Source organism: Cupressus sempervirens, chromosome 8 (genome assembly GCF_028749045.1).
Source record: "Cupressus sempervirens isolate cs-2001-9-10 chromosome 8, ASM2874904v1, whole genome shotgun sequence".
In the NCBI taxonomy this organism is placed as follows: domain Eukaryota; kingdom Viridiplantae; phylum Streptophyta; class Pinopsida; order Cupressales; family Cupressaceae; genus Cupressus; species Cupressus sempervirens.
In genome coordinates, this window is record NC_143125.1 from 344,028,221 (window position 1) to 344,052,991 (window position 24,771).

Here is a 24,771-nt window from a genome sequence, read left to right on the forward strand (position 1 = left end):
AATCTTAGCTTCTTCTCTTTTGCCTCTTAATTCTAACCACTCATTATTTTTGCCTCTTAATCTTGGTCTTTCTCATTTTGCCTCTTAATTGCAACTAGTCCTTTTCTTTCCATTTCTATAAAAAGAGGCCTCTCATTCATTTGTAGGCTAATAAGCAATAACCAATCAATAGGTCAATGGCATTTGCATACTAGATCAATTTGAGCGCTTCACCACCCACGTATGGCATTTACATGGCTTAGCATTTTCAATTCATAGAATAGTTGTTGCACTTGCATTCGTAACTTACATTCCAATTCTTACATTGTAGCTTAGATTTGATTCCATATCTTAGCTTGCATCATCTTTCCTACTCATCAGCTTTCTTGTGCATTGTCTTTTCTATAGATCTTACACTTGCATTCATCATTGCGACATTTGAAGCAAGCTCCCCATGTTTGTTCTAAAAACCCTCACATTTTGCATCTTGTAGTCTTTACATTTCTTTGCATATCATTGTGTTGGGAGAGCATACTCACAATTATTTTGAAGAGCAAATCAAACAAGGTTATTGGGTGCCCTTGATTTAGCTCGTTGAGGTTGTAGTAGAGATTACTTATTCTATTGTATTTTAGAATGGCTAACAGCTAATGTGATTTTTTTATGTTTTAGTGTTTTCATTTGCAACAAACAAGTGCATATTTTTACTACATACACTATCCTCTTTATATATCATTTTAGTTATCTTTTTCATTCAGTCTTGATGATGAAATGTGTAACACTAATCCAAAATTAATTACCAAAACTTGCTAACTGAGAGTTAATATCTAGGATGTTGTCCCTACATCACCAAGTAATTGAACTAACGAGGAAATTCAATTCCTTAGGCCAAAATGCATGATCTATGTCTCTTATCCTATACTTTGTGATATAAGCTTTCCTTCACATTTATCAACAAAAACATATGCTAATTGACATATTAACTCCAACGAGCATACTGACATCATATATAAACTTCATTCTATCATTATCCAAATTTGTGGCCAATAATAACAATCTTGCTAAGTTTGTTGATTAGAAAATTACGTCTGTTGACAACTTTCTAGAATTGTACTTTGGCAATTTTCTTATCAAACCAAAACCAAAACTGAAATCAATTCCAGGCAACCTTACCAACTAATATTGTTTCCATAAGTGACCACGTTGATGCCCTCATAACTTATTACTTGCCAACATGTTTCCCCTTTGCAACAGTTTTCATTTGCCTATATTCAACCCCTTGTCAATATAAGAGGGAAAAGTGTTGGAATGAACACTTTGTACACAAAAATATTGAATATATTGTGAAGTTGTTATCATAACAATAGATGTCATTTATGGTTAATTATATTATTGGATATATATTTAATGTGGGTAACATATTCGAGAAATGATTTCATGTATCTTGATGGGCATTTGATTTAGTATAGAAGGCACATTGGACAAATATACTTTACATAATATGAACACATTTAAATATTAAATGCATAACAAGCAATTGATGCGAGATCTCTTAAAACAAGTCAACTTGAGAAATTGTAATAGAGAAAGAATTTGGATTATCTTGGGGTTGTAACTTGATCTACTTGGTTTCTCACCTCATAGATGTACTTGGTTGCATTGATTATTGGTGCATGTGTGTATTGATTAAGGGTGACTAAAAACCTATACGTTTCCCACTCTCATTTCTCTCTTACCTATTAATAGAATGCTTGAGTAGGAGGTTTGACATCATCTTTTGATGAATCATCTCATTCGCACTATCATGAGTGAAGCTTAGTAAACACTTATAAAGGATTATGTTTCTTATTTAGGAGATCTCAAGGAGCATCTAATAACCATCTAACAAACCTATAACTTGTGTTTGTCCTTAATTGGTCTCATAAGGAACCCAACAATAATTGCCAATACTGCATTGTTTCATCCTTGATCAGATGTTAACCTTGTATTAAAACTATGTTAGCTTTGGCGCTTTAGAGATTAGTTCTTCTAAAATGGATTTGCTAGAGAATATTGGCATCTCCTTCCAATGTGTTTCTTTTATTTTTTCATTATTGATGTTTCTTCATTGTTGCTACTATGTTAGTATGCTTATAGAATTTATATAAATCATATAATGTATCACCTCTCCAATAAGATTTATGCTAGAAAATATTTCATATTTTCTTCAAATTCCATAGACATGTTTTAAGGGTCACTTTGAACTTTTCTATACTTAAAAATCCATCTCTAATATACCACATAGAGCAAACTGATCATTCCTATTAGTTGTGATTATATATCCAAACACTTTAAATGAGACACTTTCCAAAACCCTAAAACCTTGACTAAGTTTTCTTCCCTAAGAATATTTGCCTTAGGTGACTGGGTATATCCTTATTTCTACTTTCTCTATGTCGCTTTGGCTAACTACATAAAAACATGAAAGAGGCAAATATTCTAATTGAATTTAAAAGAAAATTTTGAATTTGTTTGCAAACAAAAAGACAAACTCTAAATAAGCACATCAAATGAAAACATAAAGTTACATTAGCACATCAATTGAAAACAAAGGATACATTAGTGAAAGGCTAATACTTTTATTTTAATATTTAAGCAATCTAAATGAGTTATTTAATTAGCTTTTATTTTTTTTAAAGGTAGTGTCTTTTTTTTTTTAAACTTAAATTTTTTTTAAAAGCTATATATAGTGAAGGCTAATACTTTTATTTTAATATTTAAGCAATCTTTATGAATTATCTAATTAGTTTTAGTTTTTATTTTTTAAGAAGGTAAAGTCTCTTTTTTAAACCTTATAAATTTTTTAAATCTTTATACACATATATAATTTAAAATGAAATTAAAGTTTTAAATTTTAAATAATTTATTACAAAGTTATAATTTTTAAATTAAGTTTCTTATGAAACATTTAAAATATTAGAATATCATTTTTATTTTTTAAATTCTTATGCTAAAAATGACTAAATTACATATAACATAAATCTTTACAAATATGTTTATATGACTTTACATTAAAGAAAAAATAACAAATAAAAAAATCTCAAAAATGAGTATATTTATAAATCTCAAAAATGGGTATTTTTATAAATCGCAATCAATTTAGTAACAAAAACATATTTTAAATAATAAATATTATCTTGCGTAATAATTGTTTTAAGCAAAATATACATTTTAAATGATAAAAATTTTACTTAATTTGATAATTGCAAATTCTGTTCCCCTCTCCGGCTTCAAAAATATTTCTGTGTTTTCTTTCCTTAATTAATTTCGTTGATGTCAGCACTAATAGTCTAATTAATGAGTTGTCATCTTATCTGTTCATTTTATTTTTTCCTATTTCTGTGTAAAATAAATTAATTTTACCCCAAGAAAATCGATACCGACCAATAAGAATTCAAAAATTGATATAAAAAATAAACTAAGTTTTTACTTTAGAATATTAAATTCAAACATTGAAAAAACTGATAAGGGTAGTTTACTCCAACATTACTCCAAGAGTTCAATGAAAACATTACTTCCTGACGGGGATTAATATACTTACCCAAATACAGACCGCGTGTCTTCTTTAGGGAACTCTCAATTTATATAGAAGCGTGTGAACAGATTTTTCACAAGAAGAGCAGATACTTCGGCATAGATATCCTTGATTCTTGACATCGGGGTTTCTTCACCGTGCATGGTTACACATTTATAAATCAGACATAAAGACCAAAGACTAGCAACTAGCTTCTCTATCTAAAAATATGAGTAATGTGTAGAGAATTTTGTACAAAATATTGTTTCAAAGTGCATTAAATTTTTCTTCGAAAGTTTGCGAGCTGAATAAACATCTGGTTTCTATTTTGCATCCTCACACTCTCATTCTGCTGATGGGTCATAGAATAAGATCCGAAACATTGATATTAAAAAGTTACACACAATCCCATCCCAGAAGCAGAACTACACATCCTTAATCCCATTAAAGCTATTGCAGAACATATTCTTCTCTCTTATTAATGTTCTGGGTATCTGGATCAAACAGGAATTAATTAACAAACAAGTGAATTGTTTTGCTTAGCAAGTAAAATTGTTTGCATGTCACACAATGTGTACTAAATTTGTGCCTCAATATTTTTAACAGTTAGTCTGGTTACAAAACACTCAAAATTTTATATTCGTTAACTGATGAAATATTGAAATCTTTAATCCCACTATTGCTATTGCAAAACAGTCTTCCCCCTTGTTAAAATTCTGGAAATCTGGATCAAGCAGAAATTAAAATTAACAAGTGAATTATTTTGCAGAAAATTATAAAACCATTTAAGACAATATTTCATGCTTAGACCAAACCAGGCAATCTGTGTTACTCTGTGAGAACTTGAAGATGTGCATTAATTTAAAATACTCAAAAATGGGTGCGAGATGGTAGATTGGCAGGCAATTGATTGATAATTTAAATCCTAATCTACCATCTATGAATGTAATCAGTTGTATCAATACAAAATAGGAGGCTGATAAAATTTGAGGCATCATCTCTCCTGATCAAATTAAGGCCCCTGCCAACAAACGTCCTTGTAGTTCAAATAATATACTTCATTTGTTTCCTCAAAAGCACATATCCAAGCAAAAATGGAGCCCACTGGCCATCTCCATCAATTATATCTCCTGGGCTACTCCCAAATAGAGTGAAAATAGGACATGCCATGCAAAATGAGGGTGCCTGCCCTCTGGTTAAACTGCCTAGAGAATTTTATAAAGCAAATCCCATCATATTTGAAAACATTTAAATTTCCAGTTTCCCCACCATGTTATTTGAAACGAAAATACCAGCAGCATAGATTGGCCCGCACCGATTAATTAATATTAAGTATGAAGTCAGTAAAGAAACTGCTCCAGTTTCAAGCAGTGAACAAACTTCCTGTATATCACATTGACATCAATCCATCAATATTTCACCAGGCGGTGCATTCGTGAAACAACAGAACAGATTCTGAGTCCAAAACTTTGGATTATTTTCATCATTTAATTTGCTTCTACTTGGTAGCATATATGCATGTTATCAGCAATAAGCAACCACAAGAATTTTTTCAAATTACCATGAATATTTTCACGCCTGCCTTAAGTTAATCTGATTTGGGATCCGACTTGCCAACCACATGAGCTGAAACATTCTCTTGTGACAAGGAATCAACTGAACTTGCTTCTGCAGATGTCTTAGACTCATCAAACTCCAACAACTGAGAAATATAATCCAGTTAGTCTCATTATTGTGTCAAACATCCAACTGAAAAATCTAATGAGAAATCAAACTCCAAATACTGAGAGATATAATGCACACTTACAGGCTTAATTTCCCCATTCCAAATGCAATGTACTGCTAAAAATCCAATCACGCCAGGAACAATATATAGAAGGGCAGGCTGCATATTAAAAACGACAATTTTGAAGAATATATAAAAATGAGAGGGACGACAAAAAGCTAGATTCTGTCGCAATGTGCAGGGTAAGACCCTCCAACACAGAATTTCTGGTACATTTCTAAATGAATTCTCCCCAACTTACTTGTGCTGCTTGAAACCAGTTCATCACAATGATTGTGACAATAAGACCTACTGAATAACCAGAGAACGCACTCCTAAAATATCGCTCTCCCTTTCCTCTTGAGACATCATAACGCAGAGCCAAAGCCACAAAAATGCCTGCAAACAGATAAATAAAAGCTGATTTTTTTGCAAGAGAAACGTAAATCTTAAAATTAAGTTTCATAGTTAGTTAATGGCTAGAAACTGTGATTCGGGTCCTAGGAACCTATGTCATACCCAGACTGGTCTGACCAAGGTTCTGCTCCCAGTCCCCAATCCTGACTATTTGGCCAAAATATGTCCTGGACAAGAACAAACAAGGTTTTGCTCCCAGTCCCCATGCCTGACCATTCAGCTGGATATGCCTGGGCCAAAAGGCCAGGCCTGGGTGCAGCTGCGGGCAAACCCAGGAAAGACCTAGGTCAAAATCAGGTTTTAAAAGAAAATGGAGCTTTGTAATGAAAAATCAAACAAAACCCTAGCCAAGTTTAAAAGTGCACCTTTTTAAAGAATTTGGAGCTTAATTAAAAGTAGCAAAATCAGTGCGACACGGGGACTCGTTACCCCTCCCAAAACTCGAAGTACACATCCCCAAGACATCCCCGCACCAGGTACTTGAGTACCCAACCCCCACCTCTGCCATTCCGCAACCACGCCGCCGCTGGAAGGGGTACTTGAATTTTGATTCTTTAATGTTACTATTGGGTACGTAATATGTTACTATATTGAATGTTCAATGGTTCTAGTTCATTTTGCAATTTTGCTATGTTCAAGTATTTTAATTTGGTACTAGCATTTCAATTTCTAAATGTATACTATGCAACACCCATCCCTGCCCCGTCCTCCCCTTGCCACTGTCCCGAAAATGAGGCCAATTTTCCCCGCATCCCAGAAACTCATCCCGACATACCCCAGTACTAGTGTTACACTGGAAATCATGGAAATGACATCGGCCATGAATGTCTCTATCGGCAGCAGTGGGCAATCCCAGGAAAGACCTGGGTCAAAATCAGGTTTTAAAGAAAATTTGAGTTCTGTAATGAAAAATCATATCATTATAGGGAATTTCTTTGGTCCATTCTATAGTGGGAAATATAAACATATAGTAGTATGGCCGAACCCACCCATACGGAACTCAGAAAATAATAAAGAAAACTGCCAAACCCAAACCTGAACCACCAACAAAGACTCAAAATTTAACAGATTTATTCCAAATTTACAAGGATATTTTTATTTCTGCATACTTATTTGCCAATATAATTGTGTTTACCACCATCTTACCAGGCTACTTGTATTAGAATATTTTGAATCTTAGAGTTATATTACAGTTTTACTCAATCGTCCGTGTAAAAAATGGAGATTTCCAAATCTTTCATATTTGATTTAGAAATTAAAAGACAAGGCACCTTATGCACTGACTGACCTGGAATAACAATATCACCAAGCCCAAGCATAGAATATGGTCGAGCCAAATCTGCTGTGGGAAACAGAAGCTGTGGAAAAGCAAAAAGAATGCAAATTAAAACCATTAATTGAAAGAATATATCAAGCCAAAAAAATTTACAAAATAGTTTTATCAATAAAATATTGTTGTCAAATAATTATTTGGCTGGGTTATTTATACAAACCAACCTTGATTGGAGCATCAAAGGACTTAGCAACGCTAACCATCACAGGAGTGAAGAAGACCCAAAAAATATCATATACAAAAAGTCCTGCCTGTTAAATCAATGCTTAAACAAAGGTAAGTTTCAACCAAAGAGCAAAATATAATGATTTCAATCAATCATCTGCTCACCTAATTTGAAATCTATCCTACAGGGATTTCATCCACAATGCTAGACACCATACATGCCACAAATATTGAAGGCCAAAATAAATCTTTAAAACAATCTAAACTGTTAATATTTATTGTCATTATTTTCCACAACATTTAAGCTAAAATTTCTTGTAACATTTTTCCCTCTACTTCCTGGTCTACTACTACAATTTTTACTAAACTTCACTCAAATGAATAAATTATGAATGTAAATTTTGAGGAACACCGTAACACAATAAGAAACAATGATGAAACGTGGAGATAACAATGTTACCAAGAGGATTGCACCAGTTTTGAAAGATCCAAGAGACAACATCTCAATTCCCTGCAAAATACATTGCATGAAACACAAAAATATTAAAAACTAATTTTTCAAGAGCTTAACCAATTGACATTTTTCCTTCTTATTTGTTAGTGGAGACAGTAGACATCCTCATACAAACTATCGGGTGCAGATGACAAAATATAAAAAGTTCAAAACTTTACAACCAAAACCAGAAGGTAATCAAAGGTGATGCAGTGCATAACAAGCATAATTGTGGTGGATCAATTAATGTGTTTATAGGAAGCAATGTAGACTTTTGGTACACATCTCAAAACACCATAAAACTAAAGACATCTGAAAATTGCTGTCATATGAATGACTACATAATTACTAGAATTGGCAAGCAATTGGCAAATGCTATAAGAAACAATAAAATGTTTAAAATAAAGTTTGGAACTATAAATATATATAGGTTCACAAATTAGAAACCTACACAGTTCAAGGTATACCCAGGAAGCTTGAAGAGATACCTCTGATAGCCTAGTAACAACAAATAACATCTAGGAAAAATGTAATTACAAAATCAAGAGACTGTAAAACAAAACAAAAAAACTAGAAACAGAAAACTAGTAACCAAGAGTACTAAGAACACTGCAGATATTGCTGTATGAAAGCATAGGGAGCTGGACTGATTTTGTAGATGCTATATTTAAATTCACTGCAATGATAATTCAAACCAACCAATGTGCTGTTACTAATTCATGAAAAAGAAATCTGTTCTGTTGTCAAACAAACACGCCCTATTGGAAATCATAGTTTAGTTTTAGTCTTGAAGGGCTGATAAGGTTGAAAATTTGGGCAAAGTCAGTTTGAGTTTCAAGTCAAGGTCTTGTAGCAAACAACAGTTTTTTTTCTGATAGCAAGTTGTTCTCCACACAGGTAAATTTAGAAGATGCCTTTGAACTTGATCTGATTGTGATGTCAAGTATGCAAATTTCCAATGTCTTTTATGCAAATTGCAGATTGAATAATGAAGATTTTCGTTAGAATGATGAACAGAAAAGAAATACTTGAAATCAATGGGATATTGGGCAAGATGCAAGTAAATGGTCTAGCACTTAGTAAACAGTTTGGAGATAAAATTGTAATAGAGCATTTCCACTACATTCCTGGGGCTCAGGCCAAGAGGAGGCTAATTTATGCACCATTTGTATTTGTGGGGATCACATGCTGAAAGTAAAAATCACTAAAACAAGCAAGGTGAAGAAGTAAATGCATTTCAATCACTTAGACTTTTGGAACCAAATCAAATTGGTTGAGGCCATAATAACCGTTGTTTCCACCCAGCATTGGTGACTGAGCCCAAAGACCAGCTAAATTCTACCCAAAAGAGGAGTTCAAGCCCAAGTAAAAGCTGAATTCTGCCCTCGAATTTGTCTACAATCAGAGATGTTAAGCCCAGATCTAATTTATTCAAGGTGGAAATCTGGGTATTTCATGATGCATTTTCATTACTTGCAATTTTTGGGAAGTCGAATTTAAGATGACAGCTCAAGAGAGGGCTATGTTCTACCCAGATTCTAGGGCTTGGAGTCAAGGGGTGCTCACATTTCTGCTCATGCTTTGACATGAAGCCCAAGCCAGGCGCAAATTCCACCCAATCTTTGCAAGATGTTATACTTGGTGAAGTTTTGACATTGGTACTGTGAAATTTAGAGCAAAGGAGGAACAATATTTACAGTACGTCTTGCAATACTTTAGAAAAAATTGAAGTCTATCCTGAAGGAGCCTTGACCATAGAGTCTCCACTTATGCATTTATATATATGTTGCTCTAGAGATATTACATGCTTTCACCATTGTTAGTGGTAAAAAATATGTTTGAAGGTTGTTTCACAAATTCCTTGAGTGATGCATATTGTTGTAGACATGTGAGATGAGCATTTTCCTTATTTGCAAATCACCCAAACCGACAATCTCTTCTTAGATTATCATCAACCTCCACTTGCCTTATATCTCCGAGCAACTCCCTTTGTATCCTCCCTCATTGACCCCTATATCTCTTTGCATATATCCACCCTGGCACTTTTTATGTCCCATCAATGAGTTTGGGCTAACAGCCACCACTTCTCTGTCAGTGGTAGAACATCAGTGCAGGCATCAGCTCCTCTGAACAAGAGCACTTACACCATTTCATTAGAGTTCTCATATACAATAGCATATCGCAGATTTTTAACTCGTTAAGATATATTGATGCAAAGTGTCATTTCTGGATGATGATATAATTGTGGCCTGGTCCGTTGGATTGAAAAATTGAACCTAGCTTACCTGAATTAGAAAGAAAAACACAGATTTTTAAAATTCATATACAGCAACATTAAAAATAAGAGACATAAGTCAAAATAAATCAGTGTTGGTCATGTTTGAAACCCTCAAACTGAAGCCCAATTTGTCCAGCGATGACATGTATTAAGTAATAATGATACTAGGACCTGTGACAAACAGACTCCTAATCATTCAACATACAGTTGTAACACGAAACTGCCATTAAAATGAAATGCAGCTATAAGTATACAACTAGCTTCGACTATGAACATGTTGACTTAGTATGAGACTATATGATCAAGTATATTCAACAGCAATGTAAATAAAATTCCAAGTTGTGAATAGATATCCTATATGTCTGCAATGTGCATCTGAGTGCCCCGGTTTTCCTCATTCTTCATGTAACAGCAAATTGTTTGGATATTACAATTCCTTAAACCAATCTTTTCTTACCACCACAAAAATATGATGCAATCTTCGAAGGTAAGGAAGGATTTTCATATTGTAAACATTCATGAAAATACCCAATATCAGTGCAATCTAAAATGACATCCACAATCTTTCTTGTGCTTCAGTGGGTTCAGGCTAAACATACATTGTAAAAGTATCTTCTCACTTCTCCATTAAAATCAATGATCTTCAATTAAAACTTGAGAAGTAGAAACCATGTAAAATGTTGAAATGGCACACAAAGATCCACCATATCTTCAATAAAAGTTGTATAGTGGCTTCAATAAAGTCTTGGCAACAATTTTTTATCTCCTCTAGTTGCTACCCTTAATCTATCCTTATAATATGACTCATCCTTTACAAATGCGAAGACCAAGCCTTTTATAAACTTCTCAATTATAATTAAGCGCCCAAACTGATTTGAAATCAATGACCAAGATTATTCCAAACAAATTCTAATTAGGGTTGGTTGCAACCACTACTTAAAAGATTTTGAATACATATTGTTTTGAGGATGAACTGATTAGAAATTCATTGTGATAATACATTAAATGATTTCCACATGTCCACTTGTGGATGAACTTGATTCAATGAACTTGGATATGGCAACTTGGAATTATCTGATTGAATGAAGATGAGTTGGCACCACCTTTAGCTTGCATGATCCTCAAAGTGTTCCTTCTTTATTTGTCTTTGTTCCAATTCCACTTCTTCATCTTCATTAATTAGTCTCTGCATCTCTAGCAATATCTCCTTATACTCAACATTATTCGGCCCTTAATTGATTGCGATGGCTCATGTTCCCAAATTGCTTCATCTTAATGAAGTTTGTTGATCCTTCATTGTTTTGGAAATCTTCTCCTTGAATTGGAGTTGCTCTTGTCTTGATCTTATGACCTTATGATATTTGGGTCGTTGATGTGCCATCTGAGTGCCGCTGAGCACTCCATGACAAAATGCTGCTCCGTCTCAATTGCCTCCGTGTCACAAGAATAAACACATCCTGTTTTCCCATTCCTCTTTGGCACCTGCCGTCTACCTGTTTCACTGTTCACACCTTGATGAGAGGCAGTTCTAAGTTGAGCTCACATCAACTTGATTCAAGGTGAATTCCACATCAGTTTCTTCTTTTGTTTTTAGATCTGAAAGCAGTAGTCTGGGGGCACAACCCTTCGTATGGCCAACAGGCAGCGCCCCAAGCATGGTCCTTGTTGCAAAGTACATTTTGCCCCTTGAGTGGCATTTTGATTCTTCATTTTTGAAGCATTTTTCTGCAAAATTTAATGTGTTTGAACACCTTGGAAATGTACTTCAAAACTGTTTCAAGTCGACCAAAATGCTTGCAAATGATCTTGCATAAGCCTCAGAGGTTTTTTTTGCTGGATTTTGCATCTTAATTGTGTAAGAATCTGAAAACAGTCACACAAAAAATCCTGTGCATAAACTGATGAAATCACAACAATTGGTAAACCTGACAGCAATCGCAAATATCATGGGTGAACTCATGAGTTTTATTTTTCGTGAGTTATACCTGCAAGTTTTAGCTGCCAAATGCACAAAAAGGGGTTGCAAAGGAGTTTTGTGCAGACACATGAACCAAATAATTCAAAATCGCCTTCGCATAAATCGCAGCCACAAAAAGAGAAAGAAGACACAAAAAATATCGTGACTGCAGAAAAAAATGATGCTGCTTTGAAAAGAACAAAATCAACAGCAAAATTCGTGCTTAAAACACTAGATCAGACTGCAGCTCCTAATTTTTGGTTGGACAACACAAACTCTGAATTTTACGGTAAACCCTAGCTTGGGTTTCTAGCAGACCGCAAAAATAGCAAAAAAACAAATGAAACTTTATGTTTGACATCAAAATCCTTGCATGCTGCTGTAGCCAAGCATTTGGCTCAGGCTCCCGAAGTATTTCATAAGTTTCCTGATTGTTTTTTTGGCAAGAAACACTTGTAAAAACTTGCTGAGCAGAAAAACTTGCAAGATTTTCTCTACTCAGCAAATTTTCTCCAAATATTTCATCAATGAGTAGTACCATATCAAATTAATGTCTTAGTTGCAAAGCATTGCCATTCATAAAACTAGAGGCTGAGTGTAAACCGCAAACGATACATTTTACACTTTACAAAAGAGAGATGCTATTCGAAATTACAAACCTGTATACAAAATGCCAATCCCAAAATGTTGTTTGCCAACCAATGCTTCTTCAATACATACCACGTACAAAAAAATGTTCCAGGTATAGCAGCTACAACCTGTGATTTTGTGAATTCTACCTCAACAGCTGCAATGTTACAAGGACAGCGATAACATTAGCTACCTAGTTGAACTGCAAATACCATACAAAACAGTAAATATTTGCCAAACTGCGAGATTTAGTCCAAATTTATAAGTGCCTATCTGAATACGAAATCACTATAATTTATAAGGTGTAAGTAAATAGAATTAAGTATCTTCCTTCTTTCTAAAGTACTCGTTATAAGTAAGATCTTTTAACAGAACAAAAGAATTAATCTATTAGTTATAACCAAACTTCATAAAGTGATCCATTAGATTATGCTCCATATAGAATTTTGAGAATAATGTCATGGCTCAAGAATTGGGTTATAACAGTTTCAAGAAAACAAAAAACCAACATGTGGAAGCCAGAAATTTTTACAATGTTCGGCATTCCATTCCCACAAGTAGCTAATGAGCTTCAAAAAAAATTCCAGATGCCTCTGAAAACTTTCTGGTATTTTGCTCTCACTAAATTCTAAAGCAATCATTTTCCCAAAGGAACACAACTAGCCTACTTTGCTCTAGATTTTGTGTTTCTAGTTGACACACCCAAACTTCCAATCAGATATTGGACCCTAAGCATCCACTTTCCTTTGAGAGTCTGTGACATTGTTCACACCATTTCTAAATTCTTATGTAGGTTTGTCATAAAACATATGACTACTCTTATCATTGTAGAATCAAACAGATGAAATTAGACCCCACCAAAGAGAGTTTATAGTCAATACCAAACATGAATAGGCCTAAACTAAAAAATGAGATTATTTTGAAAGTGATAGTAAACTCTGTAAAGTCTGATCCCTGTTAATGGGGCAATCAAGAATCAAGAGTTGAGAATCAATTCTTTATGTAAAATTTCTCCAGAAATGGAGCTCAATTTCGATGGATCTTCTTGCTGGGTCTTCTTTTTGGATCAGTTAATCAGAGACATTTCAATTGCCATTGAACAAATAATGAATCCTCAATTGGGGGCTCTTGAAAGTTTGAACCTAGCTGTCCCTGTTGGGTGCGAGAAATTGATTATTGAAGCAAATTCTTTGCTGCTCAATAATTGTTATAAAAAGAAATTATTCAAATTGAAAATTAATTAATCTCCTTAACAAGCTTACAAAAGATGTGAGGGGCATGAGAAAAATCCCTTTTTGAACTACTATAGAGAATGTAATAAACGGAATATCTTAAAGCCAATGTTGATTGTGCTCCTTTTCAGAGATTGGAAATATAGCTTCTGTAGATCTTTCTCCCAATTCTAAATATAAATAATCTGTTTTTAAATATTTATTTAAGATATTGAAGGGTCCTCAATTTGAAGAGACAAGAAAACTCAAGAGTCAAGACAATGAAAGGTCAGGACATCGAAGGGTCTTAACTTTGCAATGGCAAGACAATCAAGGGTCAAGGCAATGTTTTATGTTCTTCAAGAAGGAATTAAAGCTGACATACATTGATATTCTTTGTTGAGTGATTGTATCAAGTGGTTATCACATTTACATCTGCAGAGTCAGTTTTGCTGTGCATTGTAAAATCAGACTCCTATTTTTCATCAATGAAGTGTTATCTCTGGTGGCTAGGTTTTTCCCCTCGAGTTGGAGGGTTTTCTCATCAATAGAGGTTTTGTATATTCATCTTGCTTGAGTTCTGGGCAAGAATTTACTGACAATGGGCTTGTAGCTGAATGTGACTACAATCTGTAGGTTCTTGTCAGTCGTTCATAAAAATTTAACGAAAAAGCTGTTTGTCATCTTGTTTTCAAATAATTAACGCTGTGCATGCCCGGTGAATAGGTTGATGAGTGCAGACCGTCAGTAGTTGATCTGAGGCTCGATGGCAAATAGAGAGTAAAAGAACAAAGAAATGCCTTGTCCACAATGGGAATAAACCTGTATTTGCATTGGGCAAAACATGTCCAGTATCCTGCTTGCTTTGAGTGTGCAAATGCTGTGCAGCAACTCTACCTTCATGTGGAATAGAGATTCAGAGGGAGTTGAGTGGCAGATTGAGAGTGTCAAGTCCTCTGCAGAAATAGTGTGGTTTCTAAAGCTCCTTGTTTGGTCATACAATGGAGTGAACCTAATTGCGCTAATCAATGTTGAGTGAACCTCTCTGTAATTCCACTTGAGCAAGCTGCTCTTGCTGAGGAGACTCGGCATCAGTTGCTCTTATTAAGTGCTAAAATGAATATTTCTGTGTGAGACAGAAATATGAGGTGAGAGCCCTTGTAATGTACATTTCTGTGTGAGAGAGAAATATAAGTCGAAAGCCTGTGTAGTAAATATTTCTCTGTAAAAGAGAAATATGGGTGAAAGCCCTTGAGAGATGTTTTTCCACACATGGGAGTAGCCATTGTGGACGTCATGTTGAGATATTCCAATGATGACATCATGTTGAGTGATTCCGTGATGACACCTGTGTATATGCTTCTTTCCACACATGGGAGTACCCATGGGGAACATCGTGTTGAAAAGATTTCAAGCTTCATATATTGCAGACCCAGAATCGAGTTTGTAAGATACACAACAGAGCAGAGGTGATTCGTGGGAGGTTTCGTCCCTTCATCTGACATACATAACAGTAAAATAATTATTCAGCATATCCAAAAAACCTAGCCGAGTCTTCTATCTATATGTACTTGGGGTGGTTCATTAACTTGTTGTGCAAGGCAGGTTAACAATTTGATTTGGCCCCTTCATAGAAGTTGGTAGAAGATACAAACAGAAATTAAACAAAACAAAAATTTAATTTCCTTCTAGGATAAAGTTGTCACTACAGGACAAAATTAGGCTTCTTTGAGAAGTTGGTGGTTCTACTAGAAACTTCAAGACCACAATCTGATTATTTTCTTCCTATACAAGATAAGACTGCTTGACTAGTGACAATCTTATCTTTTCTTGATTTTTTTAAAAAGAACATGAAACTTCACAATTACCAGCCAACACTGTTGTCCAGGCTAAGTACCCTCAACTTTATGGGTTCATTACAGCCCTCCCGTCTCCTAATTGCTTGACCTCAAGCAATTTCAGGTTAGGGTGTTTGAAGATTTTAATTCCTTCCCAAGTTGCATCTTCTGGCGGCAGTCCCTTCCACTTGATTAAGTATTCTGAAATAGCTTTGCTGCATAATTTTTCCTCCCATACATCCATATGACCATAACAGAGGGAGCTCCCAGACATCAATTTTCTTTCATAGTCTAGCAGAGGGAGCTCCATAAACAAGTTGATCTATTGTCTGAGAGCTTTCTTTAAGCAAGAAAACATGGAAAATATTGTGAATCCTACTATCAGTGGTAATTCCAACTCATAAGCATCTTGTCCCGCCTTTTAAATCATCCTGTAAGGACCATAAAAGCATGGCATTAGCTCTCTTTTCTGCTTCCCTTTATAGACAACTGTCTCAAAGGTTGCAACGTCAAAAGCACCAAATCAATACCTAGATCCCAAAATAATCCAGGACTTCGCTAGGTTTTCCCTTCTTTGTCTCCTTTAAACTTATGTTGCTTTATTCTGATAAAAACATCACCATGCCTCAAATTGTGAAACAATGCATCATGAGACCGATAAAGTACCATATAAAACATAGCAATGCCAGGATCCCAAATCTCACGCTGTCATATTCATCAAATATGAGCAGATAAAAATATATCAAATACCTATTAGCATACAACTCCCCCACTCTAGATGATCTCCCACTGATATGAAAAATGATCATCCCAAATGCATGATCAGTCATGCCAAACCACCGTATGTGACTACTATGAATCAGAACATTATCTGCCCTACTAAGAATATTGCTCCAAATGAAGCAAATAGTACCTCTAATGACAAGGGATGATGGGATGTCATCAATATGCCAACCTTCAAAAGGGAGACGATAATACAAACCTTCCCAATTCCACCAATTTGGTCCAACACCAATATGTGGGTTGCAACCCAATGGATTAAGGTGGAAATGCTTCTCCACATGTGTAAATCATTATGCCATGTACCAAGACTCAGCTGAAACTTTTCTACTCCAAGAAAATACCCCTCAACATAAATAATGCTGATCATACATATTTCATACCCTCAATATTGAACAGCTAGACTTAACAACACAAAGTCTAGAAACAACATAGGCTAATAATGGGAATGTCTGATTTTATCAAGACTCGGCTAAAACTTATCTACTCCAAGTAAATGCCACTCAACATAAATAATGCTGATCATACAAATCTCATACCCTCGGAATTGAACAGCTCCACTCAACAATACAACGTCTAGAAACAACATAGGACAACCTTCAAACCTAACAGTGCATGCTAACAGTTGACAGTTTGAATCTGAAAATTGGTCCTTAAGATGTTTTGTAGTAGAGTGGGAACTGGAGACCAATTTTGACAAAAGAATGTACAAACATGCCTCTTGACAAAGAACAAAAGAAGATGATCTTAACTGGAAGAAGGCATGCATGCACAAAGGAATGGTCAAATCAAATCTAACGAAGGTATGAAAGATTTATATTTTCAGCCTACGTATGCTCCAAAAGAAGATTTCAGTTATGTGATACAAGAAGTGATCCCAAATAAGTTTGATCTTATGGTAGTGGAAAGTGATATTCATAAGTCACAATTACCAACCATGCAATCAAAGACCAAATTGTCTTGTTGCTTTCAAAAAGAGTTTTTGACTCTTTGATGATTCTCTTGTATGTTCAAGTGAAGAAGTGATTAGAGTTGTGTCTAAAAGAAATATTACAGGAAGAACAAAAACAGAGGAATGTTTCGAATAACTTGAAAATAAAGTCAGTTGGGGTGAATGTAATGCATTGTATTTAACAACTGACTTTTATGAAAATTGTCAGGTGAAAGATATTCCCTTTTTAAGTAGTATGATTCTCAGGCTATTGACCAAGATCTATTCTTGCACCATGAAGAGAATGAATTTGAAACATGCATCTTTGAGCATGGTTAGAAGGATACTGAAAGAATGTTGCATGAAAAGGGAGAGGTAGGTGCTAAATCTGAAATTTCACATTGTTGTAAAGAAATGGAGAATGGTCATTCTCAAGTTACTAATTACCATTTGAAGGTTCCCACTGGTGTTTTGTGATGCCAGAAAAGGTTTTTCATGATTCTTCATTTCACAACGATAAAAAAGTTGACTCCAAGCTCTCTAAATTAATGGTTGAAGTGGACAAAAATCTTTTCAGTAAGTGGTAGTGTTTTGGTTTTGGTAAAGAATGAAACAATTTGAATCAAGATATGGGAGGGCCCTTTCCAAAAAGATTGGACTTGTTTATACAAAACAGATTGTGGAGGCGTGTTTTGTGTTTTTCAAAAAAGCACAAAGCCGTATGATGAAGAGTGGCTTTTGGGTTGTATACCAATGCCTGACAAATAATTATGCAAGTTATGCCTCTTGTGGACTTGCATGTAATTATTGAGTTTGCGGGTGTCTCAAAAGTACACAGCCCTATTTTGCAAAGGGTCATTTTTCTCCCAGCCCATCAGTGGCTTTGCATGAGTTCCTTGAGGCTTTTCCGAGGTAAGGGCTTTCAGCCCCATACGTGTTTGTAAATATTATTTTGGTGTGCCTACTCTTGGCTTGTTAACTTTTGTTGTGTGCCCTCTCGCCCCGCCATCCTCTACAAGCATCTCCATGCAATCCTTTTATGACTCTATGCCCAATGGACTGAACACTGGACTTGGCCAAGAGATTTGGATTATCTTCGTCTTCGCAATCCATGTCCCCCTTCAAAGCTTGTTGTTACCCTTACAATTTTACTCATCCCTAATGTAATTTTCAAACCCTTTCCCCAATTTAAAAATTCCTGAAAGTTCTCCCGCAATCAGAATTGTCAAATGATCATGCTTTGCTAAATCTTTCAAAGTATCGGTCCTACATCTGAAATTTCATTTTGGCCCAATCTTCTAACCTATTGCTTAGTCATTGGTTTCAAAAGTACCACATGCGACCTCTGGTTTGAAACTTGTGAAAATAAGTGATCAACTAATGGCGGGCCTATCAAGGTGATTCAGTCTAGGAAACCAAGAATAGAGTAAGAACTTATTCGTATTGGATCCTTGAAGAATTTGACATGATTATTGGCAAGGAAAATGAAATTGTATTGTTCCACTAGAAAGTGGCATACATGCATTTAACTCTCACACCACCCAGAGACTCATACTTGGGTTGTAATGATTAAGTTCATAAGAAGAAAAGTAATTAATCTGATACAATGCAAGGCACGAGAATCCCCAAAGGAGATGCCCTAGCCCCTAGCAAATAACCACACAGCGGAAACGCAATAACAATGCAAGATCTGATACCAAATCACGACTCTTTATTCATAAAATAGCTGTCAGGCTGTAAAGCCTTCCCAGTTATGGCCAACTACAAAGCAAGTAATAGTTCTGCAAGATCCAATCCAAACCCTAGCTAGTCCAGATCCACACTCTGATAGAAACCTCCAAGGAAGGTCCAACTGGTACTCGCAAGTCCACCAAGCAATCTCCTTGTTTTCCAAGCCGCAGCTACTAGCCCTTCTCAAACTTTATCCAAGATCCAAGTGTAAACTGCCTCACATTCGGCACTATGTCCACACACTCTAGAAAACTTGCTCATCAACTACTCTCTACACTCACTCCTCTAAATGAATGAATGAATAATGACTAAAGACTTCACCACAACCCCTACTTATACCCAAGTCAGCCACAAGTTGGCCTCCAACAGAAATTAAATGTCAAATGCCTTTAAAGGCTTACTATAATTATTAAATACATCAAAATTAACCACCCAAGACCCAAATAGGTCCAATCAACCCCACCAAAATTCATTAATCATGTAGGATAGCCAACTACCCGAAGATGCTCCTACATCAGATGCCCCAAGTGCGAAAAAAAAGTGTGCTCCACACTTTGATGCCAAAAGAAAGATCAGCAACCATCTTCATTTTCACCAAAAGGCTTCCACTCCAACAGGGACAAGAAAACCAACATGCAAATCATCCACATCTTCATCACTTTGTCAAACACCATAATCTCAATCATCAAATCAACATGCTCACTTCCAAGAACGTAATGCTTCATCAGAAAACCCTCATCCACAGCAGTAACTAGTGAATCCACACCAGTAACAACAAACTCCACGTCAGCAATAATATGTAACTCCTCAACAACATATGCCAAACTCACAACACTATCTCATTGCTCTCAATAAGATGCTCTGCAACATACAAGTCACCACCAATAGCAACCGGCTCATCCACAACCAAGTGCTCTGCAATTTCCATGTCAGACCCAACCGACTGATCATGAAAATCAGCCTTCATCCCAGCATCAAGGTTAGGAATATCCTCAGCAACAACCTCAAGTTGCTCTGCATGTTTTGTATCAGACTCCACAAACTGATCAACAAAACCAACCTCTTCCACCTCGACCTTGTTATGCCATCTTCTCTCTCGAACAACTCTTCTAACCGACCAGACAACTCTCTTTTGGATTAGTAGACTCCAACTCCAATAGCATATAACTTCCTTCTTTTGTTTCTCAACTCTTCTGAAAAAGCAACATCCACAATAGCATCCACCCAAGCTATTGTCTCATTAATCCTCCTCTCCACTATATCACAAAGATTCGCAATCATCCCAAGGTCCAATCCTGTCGAAGCCATCTTCCAAGATCTTCGCAAACCCTTTGCAATAAAGCACCAACAAATCAATCTTCCCGAACAAGATCAACCTTCCATCTTCGCAACCATAGATCCACTTGCATGTCCTCCCAAGGTCCTGGTGCAAACTACCTCAACTTCGGCGATCTATCTATACGCTCAGGAACAACCTTCGCTCTGATACCACTTGATGCAATACAAGGTAGGAGAATCTCCAAAGGTGATGTCCTAGCCCCCAGCAAATAACCACACAGCGGAAACACAATAACAATACAAGATCTGATAACCAAATCACAACTCTTTATTCATAAAATAACTGATTACATGCAATGTGTCGGGCTGTAAGGCCTTCCCGATTATGGCCAAATACAAAGCAAGTAATAGTTCTACAAGATCCCTCAAGATCCAATCCAAACCCTAGCTAGTCCAAATCCACACTCTAGTAGAAACCTCCAAGGAAGATCCAACTGGTACTCACAAGCCCACCAATCAATCTCCTTGTTTTGCAAGCCACGGCTACTAGCCCTTCTCAAACTTTATCCAAGATCCAAGTGTAAATTGCCTCGCATTCAACGCTCTATCCACACACTCTAGAAAACTCGCTCTTCAGCTACTCTCTACACTCACTCCTCCTCTGAATGAATGAATAATGACTAAAGACTTCATCGCAACCCCTACTTATAGCCAACTAAGCCACAAGTCGGCCCAGAAAGCTAAAAACTAAATAAACCTAGCATTAAATACTTAAGAGCCACAATCGGCCTCCAACAGAAATTAGATGTCAAATGCCTTTAGAGGCGTAAAATAATTATTAAATACATCAAAATTAACTACCCAAGACCTAATAGGTCCAATCAACCCCACCAAAATCCATTAATCATGTAGGATAGCCAACTACCCCAAGATGCTCCTGCATCATAATCTCTCAAAATAATTCTTTGTCATCTCCTTGTCCAAGACACCCTTTGCTTGCCACCCCTAGAATTCATTTCAGCCTTCAAAACGAAATTACCTACAAATATCAATTTTTAAAATGAAGACCCTTGGTATGGCAACCTGCTTTGATAGAGCAAGAACTCAAACAACTTGACATTATCTCTAGCCTTTTCACAGCTGCCTAGAAATTGAAGACAAATTTTCTCACTATAAAAGCAGCATTTTTGAGCTTGAAGGGGAAAGAGAAAAAGAAAAACTTCGCAAAATTATCCAGAATCATGGAGGAGACCATGTTTTTGACTAATTTCTCGGGGAAATGGAGGAATTGCTAAGCATGATTGGTTTGGGTTAATCTGAATTATGTAGATGTCTTTTAAGGTATTTTTGGTAACCATTCCAAAAATCAATGGGCTGAAAATATCAGTCTGAGATGAGATAAGTAAGATCCTAAAAAATTAATGTGGTTGATAGAAGAGGCCTATCAAAATGCCATAAGGGCAAAACCAAAATTGCCAAGAAAATAGTTGAATAACTCCAAAGCGAGAGGGAAACAAGTTGATAACAATGGACAGCAATGCAGAAAAAGCAACAATCCTCGAAATAGCCATTTGAGCCAAAATCTAAGCAGAGATGGACATATTTCAAGAAGAGGAGAGTATTAAGGCGGAGAAGGGAGAGGCAACAGTCGCTTGTTATACATGGGGAGAGACTAGGCAAACTATCATAAAGCCTTTAAATACTTGCAACTGCAATATGACTACACTGCAAGAAATGTGATGTAGAATCATACTGGTCAAGCAAGCAAGAATGAATTGGTGAAGAAATTCAAGCTACAAAAGATCAAGCATCCTGATGGATACACAGTCTCATGGTTGCAGAACCAGCATCAACTCTTAGTAAGTAAACAATGTTTGTTCAATTTTCAAATTAGTGATTATAAAGATGAAATCTTGTATGATTATAACTCTGGATGCTTGCCATATTTTGTTGGGAAGATTATGGTAGTTTGATCAAGAGTTTGTACATAATGGAAGAGAACACACTTATGTCATTAGAGAAGTTGACTTTTAGTCTGTTAAAAGAAAATGAAGAGGTAGACAGCAACCAACAAATTTTAGGCAAAATCCAGGCAAATGGATCAATATTAAGATGAATGAAGTCCTACAGGAGGGTAGACATGCTAAACATTCTTTCAAGGAGGTGGCAGCAGATGGACATATGCAAAGATCAGCCCAAGAGATTAAAGAAGATTTGAAGAACCCTAAAGGTCATGAAAGGAAGGAGAAGAAAATGCTGGGACCATGTAAAGCCTTGAAGAAGCTTTAGCATACGACTAGAGAAAACTTCTCAAATTAATAAATCAATATACCTTGCCAGTATTGAACAAGGCAGATTTGTGTTTTTTTCTACAAGGAACAATCAAATGCAGAAATCATTTAATTTAAGTAGAATGAGATAGAAATGGTAGTAGATTTCCAACAGAGTAACCAAACAAATGGTGAATATCTAATAGAGAGAGAAAGAAGAAAGCCAACCAAAAAAACATGGATCCAAAATGAGCCTGGAATTCAAATTTCATTAATCCTCAAGCTCGTGGAACATTGTCCACTTATCCAACATCTCTGATGCTCTTACCCAAGTCCACAGACAAACCTGACCACCCATAAAAGGTAGAATCAAATTCTGGTTGTCTTTTGATTGTTTTGTTGCTGGTCAAATTGATTATTATTGGTTCAGTAATTTTAACTTAGTATATCTCTTACCTATATGATGTTCTCCAAATTTGAAAAAAATGGGATCCACACGAGGCCTAGGGGGATGAAATTCACAATGTTCCCTCGGGACACTTTTCTCATTGCTGTAGTAAACTTCAAAATTCAAGATATGTCATTTATCTGCTAGAAGCCACATATTATTTGTCCTTGGTAACAGGATACCACTTTTCCTCCAATTTTGTTGCTGGATGTGGGTACCACAAGCACTAAAAGAAGATCCTGAGTTTTCCATGTCTGCTGATTGACTCCCTGACTGGGACTACATCTCTCTTTTGCTGGCCAGGTTCTTTACCTGGCAGAGACTTTCCATGTTCCCAGTTGTGTTATATTAAGGGGCTGATGACAGTTTAAATTGCTGGCAGCTTAACCATTTGAGTGGCCATTGTCTCAGCAATTTCTGACAGTCTACTTTCTCTACACCTAGATGTGGTCCTCAACAAAAGGTCAGTTACTATGACTAGTGGCAAGCAGTTTTCTATAAAGTCTAAGACCTATCACACTCTTATGACTCAATTATGATCGAGGTTACATAGTTGAAAACAAGTGTACAAGCCTCACTCTGAGTACAAGAACACATAACAAGGGCTCAAGAGAGAGTAAACCTGGTGAAAACATATGCTGGTCTTCATCATATTCTGAATCTTGCGAAGCCTTGACGCTAATATTCTGTATCTTTTGAAGCCTTGAGGCTTGGGCTGCTTGCACATACTAGGAAGGACAGTATTTGAACAATGAATTATTGGTTGTCTACCATATTTTACTTACTTATATGGCTTAGAGCTTTTGATCTATTCTCATCATCTCTATGGTCCTCCTCTCATAACATACGCTACTTCATTAAATATTCTTGTAAAGTCTTTCCAAGAACATCCATTGGCAGCAAAGCTCAATGTTATTTTGTAACTTATAATGTCACTAAAAATGAATTGTATTATAAATTAAAGAAATAAATAGATGGACATAATCTTGAGAGAGATATTAAAGGACTCCCCTCTATGCTAACTATCTTGCATTATAATGCAAGCAATATTTGACAAGGGCGTCATGAAATATTTATCATAATATTCAAGGTTGCATGGAAACAGGGGTACTTGGGTGAATTTATGTATAGATATTTATGATTTATATATTTTAGAGTACATGCATTTTATATTAATATATTATTGTACATTATTTTTTAAATTTTAAAATACATAATAGGTTTATTTAGTATATAAATTGTTCATAAACTTATGAATTTAATTCCTATTTTCACGTTGCAAATATATATTTATGATTTATCTATATTTTTAATCCACATACCCAGCCTCAAAAAATAGAATATCGTACAGGCATACCATACCCACATACCCATACCCATAATCTATTTTAAAATGGATGAGAATCATTGCATAGTAACTAAATTTGGAAACATGGAAGATTGTCCATATAATATTTCAAATATGGACAGTAGAAATATAAGAATAAGAAGACAAAAGATAATGCAAAAAGATTTAAAAAAAACGAATGCTGAAGAATCTGTTAATTTGTAAACGTTTCACAAATATTATATCATGACCTCATTGTCATTCTGTTGAATTGTTCCACTACTTAATTAGAACATGTAGAAAAACTCTAGAAATCTCAGCCATAGGAGAATCACATCATCTTTGTAAACGGACCTTTTAAGATGGTCTACATCATGTTTCAGATAA

The 24,771-nt window shown here is 35.6% G+C and overlaps 1 protein-coding gene across 3 annotated transcripts in view; it reads right to left on the reverse strand.

The window, feature by feature from the left end:
* Positions 1 to 4,360: 4,360 nt before the first annotated feature.
* The window catches only part of LOC149542746 (signal peptide peptidase), a 32,762-nt gene continuing 12,351 nt past the window's right edge, over positions 4,361 to 24,771 (reverse strand). The window contains exons 5-12 of one of the 3 annotated variants that reach the window (XM_089797635.1): positions 12,600 to 12,727; positions 7,673 to 7,723; positions 7,212 to 7,298; positions 7,003 to 7,072; positions 5,560 to 5,696; positions 5,340 to 5,417; positions 5,094 to 5,234; positions 4,361 to 4,915 (exon numbers count right to left, since the gene is read on the reverse strand). In XM_089797635.1, the coding sequence (XP_089653761.1) occupies positions 5,121 to 5,234; positions 5,340 to 5,417; positions 5,560 to 5,696; positions 7,003 to 7,072; positions 7,212 to 7,298; positions 7,673 to 7,723; positions 12,600 to 12,727 (665 nt within the window). In that variant the 3' untranslated portion in view covers positions 4,361 to 4,915; positions 5,094 to 5,120. The remainder of the gene's footprint in view (positions 4,916 to 5,093; positions 5,235 to 5,339; positions 5,418 to 5,559; positions 5,697 to 7,002; positions 7,073 to 7,211; positions 7,299 to 7,672; positions 7,724 to 12,599; positions 12,728 to 24,771) is intronic. The other 2 variants (XM_089797637.1, XM_089797636.1) reach the window with 2 other exon arrangements.